Below are 17,267 nucleotides of genomic sequence, written 5' to 3'. Positions count from 1 at the left end.
TTCTGTGTCTGTGTTAATTGGTTTCCCTTTTCTTTGTTGAAGAGGGTCTGTGCAATCCTTCTGCCTAGTCCGCCATCTTGCCCCCACAAACATCTAATGGTTGATTTTTGGAAGTTAGGTGGGATGTATTCTATTCTCTATATTTTCTGTGCATGTGAACTATTAATGAAAGCACCCCAAGGCCAGGAGGGAGCTCAGTGCACCCTCCCCCTTCACAATGGATTTTGGGTAGTAGCAAACAGAGCTGCAAGGTCATTTTCCACTTAGGCAGAAGGCAGAGGTGCCCTGTGAATACTTCTTTACACTTTCTAGTTGAAAGAAGCTGCTCAGCTCCTCTGCAGCCAGCCCAGCCCCAGCCTCTGGCAGAAGTCCAAGATTATTTTACATTCATTTAAGATCACTAATGAAGAATAATTAACAGCTTCAAGGGAGCCTGGCACACCCTGTGTTTAGAAGTGATTAATTATACATTGTCTACAAAACACCCTTTTCATGCTCTTAAATTTTGGGTTGCTGTTCCCCCCTCCCTAAATTTTATTTATTTTGTTTTTGTTGTTGAGAATATATACAGCAAAACATACACCAATTCAACAGTTTTCACATGTACAATTTAGTGACATTGTTTACATTCTCTGAGTTGTGCAATCATTTTCACCCTCCTTTTCTGAGGTGTTCCCTCCCATTAACATAAACTCACTGCCCCCTAATCTTTTGAGTTGCTATTGTCAATTAGATACATATAGATCGTTCTTAAAACAGTATAATGCTCAAGGCAGACATTTTTTTTACTAGTTAAGCTAAACTAGGAGCTCTGGTAGCATACTGCCTAAGGCACTTGACTACTAACCAGAAGGCTGGCAGTGCAAATCCACCAGCCACTCCTCAGAAGGAAGGTTGGGCAATCAACTTCCATAGTGATACTGCCTCGCTATGAGTCAGATTCGACTGGACAGCACATAACCACAACAACATTATTTGGTTTTAAGAAGACTTCAGGGGATATTTTTGATTTAAGGTTTAAAGATAATCTCAGGGCAACAGTTTTAGAGGTATATCCACCTTCCATGGCTCCACAAAGTCTAGAGTCCATAACAATTTTGAATTCTGTTCTGCATTTTCCCCCTTTTGATCAGGATTCTTCTACAGAATCATTGACCAAAATGCTAAGTAATGGTTGCATGGCATCATTGGGTTTCTATCTTAAACAATGGAATATGGCATATGGAAAAAGCCAAGAGGTATCCTTTCACAGCCTTCATGAGGGAGGATTTGTTTGAATAGACAGCCAACATTTACTAAGCACTTACTAAGCAGGATGCATTAGCCACTTTCTGGCATTCAACCTATAAATTCCCACAAAGACATGGAAAGGTGTCTAATCAACTCCCTCCATTTTTCAGAGAAGCAATTAGGGGTTTGGAGGGAAAGTGCCTTTGGTGAACACTGAGCCAGGGTAAGGCCTGACCATAAAGTGGGGTTCCCTTCCTTACCCAGCTGGTGTGTCTCATCACTTACAAACAATAACTAATTGAAAGAGGATGGGTCCCAGCCCCCAGCGTGTGCATATATAGCCACAGCTCCTCTGGCTGGCAGTGTTAGACTCTGGGTTAAATCCTAGTTGCACCTCTGACTAGCTATGTAACTTTGAATAAGTCACTTGTCTTCTCTGTGCCTTGCTTTCATCACCTGGAAAATGGGGTAATCATGTCCCCTATATCATGGAATTGGTACATACAGTCGGTGTGTAAAAGTGGTTAAAATGGTGCTGCACATATGGTATGAACTCAATAAGCCTCAGTATCATCATCCCCCAGCCCCTTCCTCTCTACCCTCATCCTCTGCCATGTACCTGATGCTTTGGTCTCACCTTTGACCATTTTTGAGTCATGCCAGGTTCAGTCCTATCTCAAAACATTTCTTAATGCCTTGCTCCTTCCTCTCTGCCTGCAGTGCCCTTTCCTGTATGCAAAAGTTGTACTTCTACATAAGGGCCTAGCTCAGATGCCACCTCTTGCAGGATGCCTTCCTGATTTCTCCTATATACCGCCTTTGTGCCACTTCTAGTTATTCCCAATGGTAACTTTCATTACTTGTTCACAGGTCTTCTGCCTCTTCCCAATTGGGTGCTCTTCAAGGACTGTGTCCCATTTGTCTTTGGGCCTCAGTAGGAGTTTGAGAAAAGACCACACACTGTGAATAAGAACCTTCCACAGTGGGCCAGGAGCAAAGTGGACATCGGTTCCCTCCAGAGACTAAGCAAGAGCCTCTCAAACTTGAACCATGGAGCTCTCAGAGCATGACTCTCAGCTTGTCAATCCTTCCTAAGATCCTTCAAAGGCTTCCCCTGATTGCAATACAAACCAGAGCCCTGGTCCTGAACTTTCAGCCTTACCTGACCTGTTATTTCCTTTCCAGCTCTACTGGGTCTCTGTCTCTACCTGGACACCCTGCCCTTATAAAACCCCTGGGTTTTCCTACACACTTTCCTCTCTGCCTGGAATACACTTCTTTCCATTTTCTGCCCAGCAAACTTCAGGTGCTTCAAAGCCTGGTTCTGCTGTACCTCCTCAATGAAGCCTTAAGTGAGAAGTGATTCCTCCTTCCTCCTCCTACCAATCACTGTCCCCTCCATCATGGCTGTCACCATGATTCTTAACTTGTCCAGCTGAATCCTCTTTGGGCAAGGCCTCACTCTCCTTCATGCCTGCCTTCCCTAAGAACCCAGCATGCTGCTTAACCTGAAGTTGTGGAGCATTCAAAGGAGATTCCCATTTCAAACAAGAGAGGCCTGACTTCAAGTCCTGTGGCAACTCACTCAGATCATCTGTACAAAGGGGTTAAAATGTCTCTTTTGCAGTGAGATAAAGATTAACCATAAAGTATAGCCAGAATTATTCCCAGGTGCCTGTGAAATGCTGCCCCAGGGCCATGTGGACAAACTCCTTGAGGGCTGAGAGGCTCGTATATTTGTCTGCAGGGTGCAGAAAGCCTACTGGGTGGGGAGTACCCACTGGGTCCTGATACTGCTAATCAGATGCAGGATGGGCCTCTAGACTCTGGCACTTGCCCAAGAGTGGGACTGAGGCTGCCACCAAAGCCCAGTGCCTGCCCCCTTCAGAGAAAGCCACTGGAGAGAGGAGAAAAGCTCACTCCACATTCCCAGAACTGCCTGCATGCTAATGGCTGCAGACTTCACAGTGTGAAATCGGGAAAAACTAATTCCTTCCTCTAAGGCCTTTAATTACAAGCTGCTGAATATGACCACAGTGATGGCTCCAAGACACCTTTCTTGTGGGCCCGGGTATTTCTTGGCCCAGGTGTGTGTGCTCACAGAATACACATGCAGATGACTTTTTGAGATATATTAATATCCTAGACTGTGGTGTCTGAAGTCCATACTCTCTCAGGGAGCAGTTTCCCAAATCCCACTATACAGTGAAAGCAAGAAGTCATGGTCCAAATCCCTAAAGATAGGGAACTGAGGCTCAGAGAGGGAGAATGACTTGCCCAAGGTCACACAGCAAGGGAGAGGATTTGGAACTCTGGGCTGGTTCCTGACCTCCAGACCAAGGGTCTGAGAGGGTCTCAGCCAGTTTCTCCAAATAAGTCTCAAACCCATGCCTGGGGAGGCAGTCAGAACTGTTAGGCCCAAGCCATGCATGAAGTTCAAAGGAGTGTGCTGTGGTACAGCCAGGCTGGGCACTTCTGGCCTGCACACCTGCCCTACTGTGGAACCAGGACCCACTTGGGGACAGGTCCTCTGAGGGTTGCCCCAACAATGGGGAACAATGGAGCCCAGCGCTTGGTGATAGAGCATTCTGTTGACTACTCTGCAGAGTCCTACCAGTGTCAGGGCCCAGCGAAAGGAGAGAACAGCTGAGTCAAGTTGTAAAGTGCCACCATTCCTGCCAGTGTGGGCCCTGTGCTGGGATGGCAGAACCTTCATATGGGGCAGGCTCAGGGTGAACTTTCCCTCTGTCCCACTGCCCTGTGGGCAAAAGTCCTCCCCCAAGGCAAGCGTACCTCTTATAGACTCCGTGCAGTGGCTGCAGGCACAGGAACTGCCAGTAATCCAGGCAGAAGGCCTTGAACTTGAGCATTTTCAAAGTCTTTTGGGCTCTGGCTGGACCACGGCGGCGTCTCCACAGAGACTTGGGGAGGGGCTGGTGGGAGCTGGCGGATGGGCGCTCTGGTCTGCCTGGCCCCTGCGTGGCGGGCTCCACTCACATGGCCCGGCAGCTCATACAGTACACGCCTCCAATACAAAGAGCGGTGCACAAAAGCCGCAGAGCTCATTCATACGCTCGCCGACTCAGCCTCCCACTGTCGCCGGCTCTGTGCTTCTTGGGGCTCCCTGAGGGTTTCCAAAGCACACCAGGGCAGCTCTGGCTGTGGTGACTTTTCAGGACCCTAGCCCACTATCCTGAGGGGCTGGGTGCTAGGGTTCCTGATGGCAGATCTGCAGCTGTTCTTTCAACCAGCCCAGGCAGGAAAGGATCCCAGGGTGGGTAGCACCTGGTAGGCAGCCGTCCCCTCCTGCCCCTCAACCCTGCCAGCCTGCCAGGAGGGGCTGAGGCTGGGGAGCATCCCAGGGGAGCAGCCAAGGAAGGGGTGAAATGACAAGCACCCGCCTTGCTCACCAGAGAAATCACACTTGGCGGAGTCCTTGTCCGGCCTGTGTGAGGGAAAACTAGCCACGTAGCCACATGGTGCTGGGGTGGGAGCAATGGAGCTCTGAAAGGCAGGCAGAGAAGACTGACAGGCTGCCGGGTGCCGTTGCCCGGGTGACGGGACACATTGATAAAATCTAAAATGGAACCTGGATGACAGCTGCTCATTGGCTGTGGGGTGGGGACTCCCACTCTAACAAGGGTGGGGGAGGTAGGCTGGGCTCAGGGCCTGTGGCTCCAGCCTCTTTCACCCAATACCCTATCTGATTTTCTTCACCAGATGCACTACTCTGTAAAGACCTTATTTATTTGTTTAGTTGTTTACCATTTCTCTCCCCCAATGACAGACAGTACAAGCATCTCAAGAGGACGACCACATCTCTCACTGCCCTGTCCCCAGGACTCAGCACAAGGCTTGGCATGTGTAGATGCCCGATAATCATCTGTTGAAGGAATGGAGGATTTGGGGTAGTAGAATGAAAGATTCTTAGAAGTGCAAACCATTAGAACATACTTTATCCTCACATGGAAGTAATTGCTACCCCCACAGTTGAGGAAACAGAGGTTCAGAAAAGATCCCATCACTGCAGGTGGGGACATAGACCTTGAGGGGCAGCTGACCAGGAGGGATGGTGTCCAGGGGACAGTAGCCTCAGATGTGATCTGGATGGAGCTGCAAGGTATCTGGGACTAAAAGTGTGCCCTGTGCAGAGCTGCCTGGCTTCTAAGAGCTGGACATAGAACTCAGGGGCCTGACTCCTAGCCCGTGCTCTGGCAAAGCCAAAGAACCAATTCACCAGCTTCAGCAAGGTGTTTTCTCAGTTTGACGTTAGTAACATGCTTCCTCTAGAGCCATGGTTCTCTATCTGAAGTGACTGTGTCACCCCCATCCCTACCCCATCCTGGGGACATTTGTCAATGTCTGGAGAAATTGAGGAATGCTCTGGGCACCTCATGGCTTTTAGATGCTGCTAAACATCCTACAATCAGAATGGTCCTTAGAAGTGAGGATGGTGAGACTTTGGCTCAATTACTTCAGACACATCATCAAGAAAGACCAATTGTTAGAAAAGGACACCATAGCTGGTAAAGTAGAGGGTCAGTGAAAACGAGGGAACCCCTCAGGGAGATGAGTTGACACAATAGTCACAGCAATGCAGTCAGACATACCAATGATCATGAGGATGGTGCAGGACCCAGTGACATTTTGTTTTGTTACACATAAGGTCACCATGAGTTGGAGCTGACTTCACAGCAACTAACAGTAACAACTCAATCTATATGCTAAGCAAATAATCCGAGAAGCTGGACTGTATGAAGAAAATGGTATCGGGATTGGAGGAAGAATCATTAACAACCTGAGATATGCAGACGATACAACTTTGCTTGCTGAAAGTGAGGATGACTTAAGGCACCTACTGATGAAGGTTGATGAATACAGTCTGCAGTATGGATTACATCTCAACATAAAGAAAACAAAAATCCTCACAACTGGACCAATGAGCAGCGTCACAATCAATGGAGAGAAGATTGAGGTTGTCAAGGAATTCACGTTGCTTGGTTCTACAATCGATGCCAATGGAAGCAGCAGTCAGGACATTAGATGACGTGTAGCACTGGGAAAGTCAACTGCAAAGGAACTGTATCAAGTGCTGAGGAGCAAGGATATCTCCTTGAGGACTAAGGTGCGCCTGACACAAGCCATGATATTTCCAGTCACCTCGTATGCATGTGAGAGCTGGACAATGAATAAGGAAGACCGAAGAAGAGTTGATGCTTTTGAGTTGTGGTGCTGGCGAAGAATGCTGAAAGTACCATGGACTGCTAAAAGAACTAACAGATCTGTCCTGGAGGAAGTGCAGTCAGAATGCTCCTTGGAAGCAAGAATGGCCAGACTTCGTCTCACCTATTTTGGTCATGTTGTAAGAAGGGACCATTCCCTGGAGAAGGATGTCATGCTTGGTAGGGTGGAGGGTCGACGAAAGAGGGGGAGGCCTTCAACGAGATGGATTGATACGGTGGCTGCGATGATGGGCTCAAGTATAGCAGGGATTGTGGGGCTGGTGCGGGATCGGGCAGTGTTTCGTTCTGCTGTGCATGGGGTCGCTATGAGTCGGAAACGACTCAACGGCACTTAGCAACAACAACAACAACAGTAACAACAAACACATCCTACAATTCATAGGATGGCCTTCACAACAAAGACCTAGCCAGCCCAAAGTGTCAGTAGGGCCAAGGTTGACAAATCCTACTCTAGAGAGTAATTTCCTCAGAAATACTTCATCTTGGATGGTGAGAACTGGAAAGGCTTTCAGAATTGACAAATGAGGAGCTTGAGGCCCTGTATGGAGAAAGGGTGGATACAGCTGGTCTTGCGGCACCCCAGGTAGGGGCAAGGACTGTTGCCCCAACTGAGAGATGAGTCAATTGAAGACTGGGCATACACCCATGAGGCAGGTAGGGCATGTGAGCTCCGGTGGCCTCAGCTGAGGGGGATGAGCTTGCTTGTGAGGTTATATGGCTGGCCAGGCGGCAGCCCTGAAGTGCCACCCTACCCATCTCCCCTAGGACAAGGACATTAAGCTTCCCTCTCACGCCCCTGGCAGAGGAAGTTGGCTGTGCCTTTGAAAGGAGGCAATTACTGGCTGGGACCTTTGTTTTTGAATTCCCAGGCTGTGAACAGGGCCTCTAGAACCTCGGTGGGGGCCAGCCTGGCAGAATAGCTCCTCCTCTCCCAAGTCCAAGGTTAGGCTTCACAGAGGCTCACAAAGAACAGCAAAGCTTGTGCCCTCAGCCCACAGAAAGTGCCTGGGCAATGGTGGAGGGTGTAAGTGGGATCCCTGGCTCCTAGGCCTGGGTCTGGTACTAACATTCCTTCTGGGCTCCAGATCCCAGTTTTCCTCATCTGAAAAAGGCAGATTGACCTGGGCTCTGCCTATATCCCAAGGTAGAAGTTAGGAACCACGTGAAGGTGAGATTGAAGAGATAAGGGCATTAAGTACCTGGTGATTTGCTGCTCCTTGCAAGTGCCAGTGTGCTCCACCTCAGGCCTCTGTACTTGCTGCTCCCTCCATCTGGGGTGCTCTTTCCCCAGCTATTCCTGTGGCTTCTCCCTCCCTTCCTTCAGGTCTTTACTTAAATGCCGCTTTCTCAGAGAGGCTGACCCTGACTTTTCTCTCATCACTTTCTGATTTATTTTTCTTCATGGCATTTGCTACCACCTGACACATTATATTAATGTCTTTCTCTTTGCCCATTTGCTATTCATCTCGCCTGCCTGACATGTAAGTTCTAAAGGCAGCAGGGTCTGCATGTGCTCTGGGGATACCTGCAGGCACTCAGGAAATAGTACCTGAGCAGAGGAGAGGGAGAGGGCAGAGCTGAGGGCTCCCAGCTCTATCCTCCAGGGCTATGCAGTCAAATGTAGCCAGCACAAGGGATGGAGGTTACTGTGACCATTCCCTGACAACGCAGCCTTGTCCAGTCTGGTGACTGCTGAGCCCAGGTTTGACCATAAACTGAGTGGTCAAATCTAAGGGGGGCAGGGGACTTGTTACATCCCATCCTCACCTCCCAGAGTTCCTGGGACAAAGAGCTTTGTCTCCCTCCCTTCATTCCAAAGCCTTCCTGGGCCTGGCTCCAAACAGGGCACTTGACTGGCTAGCTGGTAGAGTGGACAATGCAGATGGAGTCAAATTGCCATCAGCAACATGGGTGGACTGCAGAGAAGCTGCTTATAGGGGCTTCCTGAACCTGTTACTTGGGACCCTGGCCCACTCTGCCATGGACACCCATGCACCTGCTGGGCTCCGTAAGCCAGCCAGCTTGGGGTGCACAGATGTATCATGTATATGGTAAAAACAGGGTATAAACATGGGCATGCTGTGTAGTATCTATGTGTCTGTGAGAGTGATGTCACAGTGTGTGACTGGGCAGGGGCCTGCATGATTGTGCAAAGATTGATTACAAGATGGGGTCTGTGTAGACAGGGATGCTGCAGGATTTGACAATGTTCACAGCTAGGAGCATAGTTCTGCCTACCCCAGCTGAGCAGTTCTGAACAAGTGACTTCTGTGACCGAAACCAAAAGCCAAACCCACTCCCATCAAATTGATTATGACTCATAGTGACCCTATAGGACAGAGTAGAACTGCCTCATAGTGTTTTCAAGACTGGAAATCTTTATGGAAGCAGACTGCCTCATCTTTCTCCTGAATGGTAGCTGGTGGGTTCGAATAGCCAATCTTTTAGTTAACAGCCAAGCACTTTAACCACTGTACCACCACTGACTTCTGTGAAATGGGCTTATAATAGTCCTGGTTAAGTGGTAGTCTGAGGGAGTGGGATACTCAGCTTCTAGCAAATAAAAATGATTATTGCTATATTGTTATATGTGTGTATGACTGCAAGTGTCCATGTATGTAGGCTTCTACATGTGTGTGAGTACCCATGTGTGTGTTTGAAAGCGTATAAGTTTTTGAGTGTGGGTATGGAAGTATGTGAATGCAGGTAAGTGTGTGAATGCAGGTGAGTATATGTGAGAGTGTGAGTGAGTATGTAAATGAGAGAGTATTTGAGTGTGTGTGAGAGTGTGTGCACACACACACAGTCCAGCTCTCCATCCTCACAAGAGAGTACCCTTGGGGCTGCCCAGCTCCAACCCGGCTCAGGGAAGCGGCCACCAGATGGCCACACCCTCACCCCTTCTTATAGTCTCAGGCAGTGGCAGAGTTCCTTTGTCACTCTATTACATTCTGGAGCAGCCTTGGCTGCAGCCCTGACACTGGGGCCCAGGCCCCCTTGACCACTCCAGTGACAGAGTCACTACCTTCTGAGGGTCCTTCTAGGCTTGTTCAGAAGTTTCCTCTCACAGAGGCCAGATTCCTCAACAGAAGTCAACTCAGGCTCTTGCCCAGCCTCCTGGTGTCCCTCCTCTCCTCTTTTTCAGAGCTCTTGTCACATCAACAGTTGCTCCCAGGGATAGCTACATGTGCTTGATTTTCTAGCCCACTAAATAGTGAGCAAAGGAGCTCTGGTGGTGTAATACCTAAGGCATTTGACTGCTAAACAGAAGGTTGGCGGTTCAAACCCACCAGCCATTCCATGGAAGGAAGACTGGGCAATCTATTTCTGTAAAGATTTACCACATTGAAAACCCAATGGGGCTCGGGACCATAGTCGTAGGGGACATCAAGCTCAATTGGCATAACATACTACACAAAACATTGTTCCACCTCCTACTTTGGTGAGTAGCGACTGGGATCTTAAAAGCTAGCAAGCTGCCATCTAGAGGTAATGATGGGTCTCTCCTCATCCAGAGCAAAGAGGAATACAGAAAACCAAACATTCATGGAAACAATTAGTCCTAGCCACTGGTACACCATCTGATCTGCAGCCTATATGACCATGAGACCAGAAGAACTAGATGGTGCCCGGCTACCAATGTCAACCACTTGGAAGGGGATCTGTGTAGGAGATCCTGGATAGAGAGGGAGAACAATGTGGAACAAAACTCAAACTCATTTGGAGAGAAAAAAAAGGGGGGGAGGGAACCAGGTTTGCTGGTCCAACAGAGCCTGGTGGAACTACTGAGACTATGGCCCCTAGCTGTCCTTCAGGTCTGGAATTGAACCCACACCTGTGGCTTCCAGCCAAACAAAAGACAGGCATATGAGTTGAACATTTACCTGAGGTAGATACACTCCCTGGAGAGAACAATCATGGGAGAAAGCAGGGCTGCTTATGCATAGGGAGACAGTTCAGGGGGCAGGAGTGCATGGAGGGATGGACACAGGGAAGAGGTAACTATGGGGAGGAAGTGGGAGGGGAGCTGTTGCATTGGGGTAAATTGTGGTCAATGTCATGAGACCAAGTGTATATGAACTGCTGTATGGAAAGTGAATTTTCTTTTTAAATTTTCCCCCAAAACAAAAAAAAATTAAAAAAAAAAAAAAAACAGGTGCTATGAGTCGGAATCAACTCAATGGCAGTGAGTTTGGTTTTTTTACAATGGTGAGCAATTTTTTAGATTGCTGACTTCCAACCCAGTCTCCAAACATTTTTTGTAAAACACAGAATGAATTCTTCTGAAGACATCTTAGACACCTTATGTGAAGCATCATGACAGAAAACAAACAAAGGTAGAGACCTTCAGATATCCTGCCCTCCTTCAGGCATAGCCTGGAAACCAATAGAAACCTTTAGGCTTCTCTCTTGGGCTGCAGCCTTGATTACCATGGGAATGGTTGGCTGCAGACCTGGCCTATGGGGGACCACTCCTAGCTGTACCTTGTTCTCAGGACACCTGCCATAGTACTTCTGGTCCTTGGGGGAATTTGTGGACAAAGTGCAGGGGCTAATTTCCCTGATAGCTTCTTAGAGGACCTGCCTGGGTGCTGTCGGAAAGTGAGGGCCTAATGGACCCAGAAGCTGGCCAGGCAGGAGGGGATGACGGTACCTGTAGTGGTCAGTGGACAGGCTGCTTCCAGTCTCCAGTGAGCTCCTGGAGTGGCAAAAGTGAGACAGGGTTATTGATGGCCCACCACAACATATCCCTTGGGGCCATACCATATCATGCCACATTGTGTGCTCCCAGGACAGTTCCTAGTAGGGAGGGTAAGCAGCCCTGGAGGTGGCTTTTGGCCCCCACATGCAAGAAACCATGTGCTTTCTCTCCTTCTGACAGTCAGCTGGAGGGTCAGCTGTCCTATCCACCTCCCATTTCTAGTTTAGATGTCAAATCCAACCTACTTCCTGTTCCTATGGGGAAGTCAAGGCACAGAGGTGGGCAGCAACTTGCCTAAGGCCACACAGGGAATCTCCCAGCCCAGGGAGTCCCTTCCTGTGCATGAGCCGGCTCCTGTCTCCCTACCATCTTCTCATCCTACCCCTATCACCCTCACCATTCCAGCTACCATGGTTGTCCACGTTGTTGCTGGAACATGGCAAGCTCATTCCCACCCCAGTACCTTTGCACTTACCATGGTCTTTTTTTGGGGGGAATGCTCTGCCTCCAAATACCACATTTAATATTTGGATTTCAACCCAGTGAGGTCTTCATTCACTATCTATAGCACCCAACAGTCAAGCCCTCAATACACTCCATACCCCTACTCCATTCCTTTCAGAGCCCCCATGAAAAGAGCAGACTCATTTATTCATTTGCTTGCTGTCTGACTCCTACTAAGGGTCAGTTTTTTTCACTGCTTTGTGCCAGTGCCCAGACAGTGCTGACACCCTAGTGGGCCACCTGCATGTGTCACCTGATGCACACCTTGGGGCAGAGCTGGAGGCCCCAGCCCCTGGGCTTTGTAAGTTCCTCTCACAGCCACCTTAACAGACAGGTACTGTTAGACTCTGTCATGGATGAGGAAACTGAGGCTCTGAGAGACAAAGTATAGACAGAATTAACCATCCCTGAAGTGGCTAGGCTGGGATTTGAACTGGGTGTATTTGACTTGATATCATCACCATGCCTCTTCCCCAGAGAGTGCTGGACCAAGAGTCCTCTATTGCCCCAGTCATGGGGCCCTCCTAAGCCTCCAAGATGTGGAGCCTAGAAGCTTTGTTCCCTGCCCAAAAGTCTTGGTTCCAGCTCTTGATCTAGGTACAGGGAACTTGATTCTGGACTCATTCCTTTGACCAAGCTCTGGTTGTGGTGACTGGGGTATGGCCTGGAAGCCAGACCAGCCTGGGTTCAAATCCAGAATCAATCACCTACTAGCTATGGGATTCAGTGCAAGCCCCTTCACCTCTCTGCACTTCAGCTTCCTCATTTGTAAAATGGGGCTACATAATAAGAGTAAATATCTCATGGGGGCACATAATGGATCTGAAGTAACTCTCAAGCAGCTCAAACCTCTGTGATGGAATGAGTACTTTTATGTGGCTTTTTCCCTTGGTTCTCAGGAAAACAGCTTAGAGATTTTTTCCTTAATCCTTAAGGAGTTATTTTTGCCCTAGTTTTCTACCCTAGAGGTTTGTTTCTTTGGTTCAGGTTGACTGACATTCATCTCAGAGGGTTACCTTTGTCCAAGTTGATTGGCATTTCCTGTTGTTGTTGTTGTTGTTGTTATGTGCCATCGAGTTGGACCCAACTCATACGCTACCAGAGCTCCCTGGCATTTCCTAGGTAAGTTGTAAACAACTTTGTTTGATATTTTTTATCTGGTTCTGGGCTGCAGTCTACCCTGTGATCAGTATGCACCTTACAGGGATGGGTCAACAGACTATGAAAATGAAGTGTCTATTGCCTACTATGCAAATGAAGTGTCTGTGGCCTACTGAGGGGATTGGTCAGTTCATGGCCAAGGTGGGAGGACCATGCCTTGAAACTGATGAGGGGTTTGTGTATATAAGCAGCCAACTCTATAGGTTTTTCAGAAAGAAACCTTGGCTAAAGCCCCCACACTAGGACCCAGACTCTTTGACCAGACAGGAAGTGGAAGGAAGCAGAAAGGAGAAAAGGTAACAGAGAAGAAAAAAGCAGCAGAGAGAAAGAAGGGAAAAGTGCCTCCTAAAAGAGCTGTAACATGGGACAAGGACTGTAACACTGAAGACAGCAATGCCCAGAAGGGGCCCTGTGGCAGAGTTGGTGGTGATAGATGGCAGGGACAAAATGAGCCTGTCTTGAGGGCCTTACAGGAGGCCTTCATGGCCAAGAGGAGCTGAGAGAGCTGTCCTGCATGGAAGAAGGGAAACTTTGCATACTACGTGCTTCCTGATTGTGATCCAAGGTGTAGTCTGCTGCATCCTTAATAAACCACTTAAATATAAGTATGGTTTGTGAGTTCTGTAGCCATTACAATGGGTTATGAAGCCCTGAAGAGAAGTAGAGACTGTTGTGGGAAGGATAACTGGTATCAGAATTGGTAAAAAGGTCAGATAGTAGAGGTATGCCTGAGCTCTACTTCACTGGAATCTGCCTTGGGCTGATCTTGATTTGCATTATCTCCCCTAAAGTCAGACAGGTTCTGATACTATTATTACTACTATTCCCACTGTTTACAGCCTATATTTGCTAAGTTTGGTGACATACTCTGATCCTATACCCTTGAGGCCTGAGGATGCCTTCCCAAGAGGGGATTGGTCATTCATGGCCTTGGTGGCAGTCTGCTCTGCTCACTTGAGATGCATCTGCTATGCCACAGGGCACACACAGGAGACAGACCTATGCCCCTACCCAAGCAGACTCATTCCTTCCTCCTTTCCTTTCTCTCTCTCCCCTTTTCTCTAATGAATGGATTGTTATGTGTAAGCACTACTCTCAATGTTTTAATGGTATTAACTCCTTTAATCCTCACCATGCCCTGTAAGGGAGGTACAGTGACACCATATTGTCATACATGGGCCCAAGACATTGAACTGTGGACAGCATTTTCCAACCAGACAATACTGTCACCAGTCAAAGATGGGCATGATGTGTCCCCATGGGCCAAGAAGGCCCTGATGGTCAGCACAGGCTGATCTGGCCTACTGTGGACCGAGGCTGGCTCCTGGTGAGGCTCTTCACTCCCTGTCCACCCCAGGACCCCCCTGTGGCCTGCCTGGACCATTGGGAAGCACCCCCTCCTGATGTCTCACTGACACCCCACATAACCCAGCTGGGACTGGATCTGAATAAAGACCTAACCCTAACTCCTAGCCTGTGGTCCAGGCTTCTTGTAGTTTTAGCCATGAGAGGCAAGGCCCAAGTAGGGCAGGCCTCAGAGAGCTACATGTCTAAGTGCCCCTGGATCTGGAACCTACCACCTGGGTTCAAGCTTCGGTCTACCTCCTGCTGATGTATGCCCCTATCTATACAGGGACGGCAGTAACAGATCCCACTTCACATGGTTATCATGAAGAAAAGATAAAGCAAAAAAAAAAAAAAAAAACCCAAAAACAAAACCTCACTGCCATCGAGTTGATTCCAACTCATAGCAACCCTCTTTGGGTTTCTGAGGCGGTAAATCTTTACAGAAGTAGAATGCCCATTCTTCCTTGCACGGAGTGGGTGGTGGGTTTGAACTGCCACCCTTCTTTCTGGTTAGCAGTCAAATGCCTTAGGCACTCTGCCACTAGAGATCCCCCCAAAAATGAGTTTTGTAAACTAGAAGGTATCTTATGTGTCCCTTTGAGATACCTACATCGTGGTTATTATTATATATAATAGAATGTAGTGATAGGTTAGAAGTTAAGAGGTAATGTATTGATATGTAAGAAATTACATTCTAGAGCCAAGATGGCCAGGGTCCAAATCTCAGCTTTGTTATTTACTGGCTTGCATTTTTTAACATTGGTAAGTTAATCAAGCTTTCTGTGACTTGGCTCAGTTTCCTCATCTGTAGTGTTTTAGCAAGATTAGATGTTGTTGTTGTTGTTATGTGCCGTTGAGTCGGCCCCGACTCATAGCGACCCCTCCTTGGGTTTCCAAGGCAGTATTACTACAGAAGTAGATTGCCCAACCTTCCTTCTGAGGAGTGGCTGGTGGAATAAGTGGATACATTTAAAGCACTTGGAACAGTTCTAGGCACAGAGTCAGCATTTCATACATGCCAGCTATGACTAGCTGTTTTTGTTGTTGTTAGGTGCTGTTGAGTTGGTGCCAACTCATAGTGACCCGATGTACAAGAGAAAAAAACATTGCCTGGTCCTGCACCATCCTCACAATATTTGCTATGCTTGAGCCCATTGTCGCAGCCACTGTGTCAATCCATCTCATTGAGGGTCTTCCCCTTTTTTGCTGACCCTCTACTTTACCAAGCATAATATCCTCCAGGGACTGGTCCCTTCTGACAACATGATCAAAGTCTGGGTATGCTCACTTCTAAGGAGCATTCCAGCAGTACTAATTCCAAGACAGATTTGTTCACTCTTCTGGCAGTCCATGGTATTTTCAATATTCTTCACCAACACAATTCAAATGCATCAGTTCTTTTTTGGTCTTTGTTACTTGTTGTCCAGCTTTCATACGCATATGAGGCTATTGAAAATACTATGGCTTGGGTCAGGCACACCTTAGTCTTCAAAGTGACATCTTTTTAAAGACATTTATTTATTTATTTTATATATTTTTTTATTTTTTTAGTGTTCCCTCCCCTCCCTGGCAACCAAAAAAGAAAATTTCCTTCCATATATAAACTTTTTCTGGACTTTTTACACTAATGAACTAATATAATATTTGTCCTTCTGTGATTGACTTATTTCATTCAGCATAATGTCCTCCAAGTTCATCTATGTTATGCAGTGTTTTGCAGATTCTACATCATTCTTTAGTGTTGCATACTATTCCATTGTGTGTACGTACCACAGTTTGGTTACCCATTCTTCTGCATGGACCCATAGGTTGTTTCCATCTTTTTGCTATTGTAAATAGTGCTGTGATAAACATGGGTGTGCATATATCTGTTCTTGTCCTGGTTCTCACTTCTTTAGGATATATACTTAGTAATGGTGTTGCTGGGTCAAATGATAGTTCTAATTTCAACTTTTTAAGGAACTACCATACTGCTTTCCACAGTGGTTGTATCATTTTACACTTTCACCAGCAGTGTAGGAGAGTCCCAATCTCTCCACATCCTCGCCAGCATTTGTTATTTTCTGTCTTGTCGAACTTTGTCACTAGTGCTGGGGTGACATGGTATCTTGTTGTTTTGATCTGCATCTCTCTAATGGCTAATGATCATGAGCATTTCTTCATTTATTTGCTGGCTGCCTGAATATCCTCTTTGGTCAAGTGTCTATTCATGTCTTCTACCCATTTTTGAATTGGATTGTTAATCTTTTGTTGTTGAGGTGTTGCAGTTTTCCATAAATTTTAGAGATAAGTCCCTTGTCAGATACGTCATTGCTGAATATTTTTTCCCAATCTGTAGGTTCTCTTTTTATTCTTTTGGAGAAGCCTTTTGAAGCACATAAAAATTCAGTTTTTAGAAGATCCCATTCATCTAGTTTATCTTCTGCTGTCTGTGCATCTTGGGTGATGCTTGACAGTCTATTTATGCCATAAATTAGGGTCCCTAAATTTGCCCCTAATTTTTCCTTGAGGAATTTTATAGTTTTAGGTTTCACATTTAAGTCTTTTATCCATCTGGAGTTAGTTTTTGTGTATGGTGTGAAGTTTCATTTTTCTGCAAATGGATATCCAGTTTTGCCAGCACCATTTGCTAAAGAGACCATCTTTTCCCCATGTAATGGATTTCAGCCCTTTGTCAAAAATCAGCTGACTGTAGGTGGGTAGATCTATTTCTGAGTTCTCGATTCTGTTCCACTGGTCTATATGTCTGTCATTGTACCAATAACAGGCTGTTTTGAATACTGTGGCTGTATAGTACAGTAGGTTTGAGAGCCAAGAGTATGAGACCTCCTAGTTTGTTGTTCTTCTTCAACAGGGCTTTGCTTATCTGAGGTTTCTTTCCTCTCCATACAAAGTTAGTGATTAGTTTTTCCATACCCTTAAAGAATGTTGATGGGATCTGGATTGGGATTGCATTGAATGTATAGATTGCTTTGGGTAGAAATGACATTTTCACAATGTTCAATCTTCCTATCCACGAGCATGGATGTTCTTCCATTTATGTAGATCCCTTATGGTTTCTTGAAGTAGTGTTTTGTAGT

At 47.0% G+C, this 17,267-nt stretch overlaps 1 protein-coding gene across 1 annotated transcript in view; it reads right to left on the bottom strand.

The window, feature by feature from the left end:
• IQSEC1 (IQ motif and Sec7 domain ArfGEF 1) overlaps positions 1 to 17,267 on the bottom strand; it is a 648,999-nt gene that overhangs the window by 230,097 nt on the left and 401,635 nt on the right. Inside the window, exon 3 of the mRNA XM_042782283.1 lies at positions 11,128 to 11,172. Coding sequence (XP_042638217.1) covers positions 11,128 to 11,172 — 45 coding nt within the window. The remainder of the gene's footprint in view (positions 1 to 11,127; positions 11,173 to 17,267) is intronic.

Source organism: Orycteropus afer, unplaced genomic scaffold (assembly GCF_000298275.1).
Source record: "Orycteropus afer afer isolate SDZICR_OR568_19922 unplaced genomic scaffold, OryAfe1.0 scaffold00283, whole genome shotgun sequence".
Classification (NCBI taxonomy): Eukaryota; Metazoa; Chordata; class Mammalia; order Tubulidentata; family Orycteropodidae; genus Orycteropus; species Orycteropus afer.
Note: the sequence above shows the minus strand (reverse complement) of the source record. Positions and strands in the feature narration are given on the sequence as shown.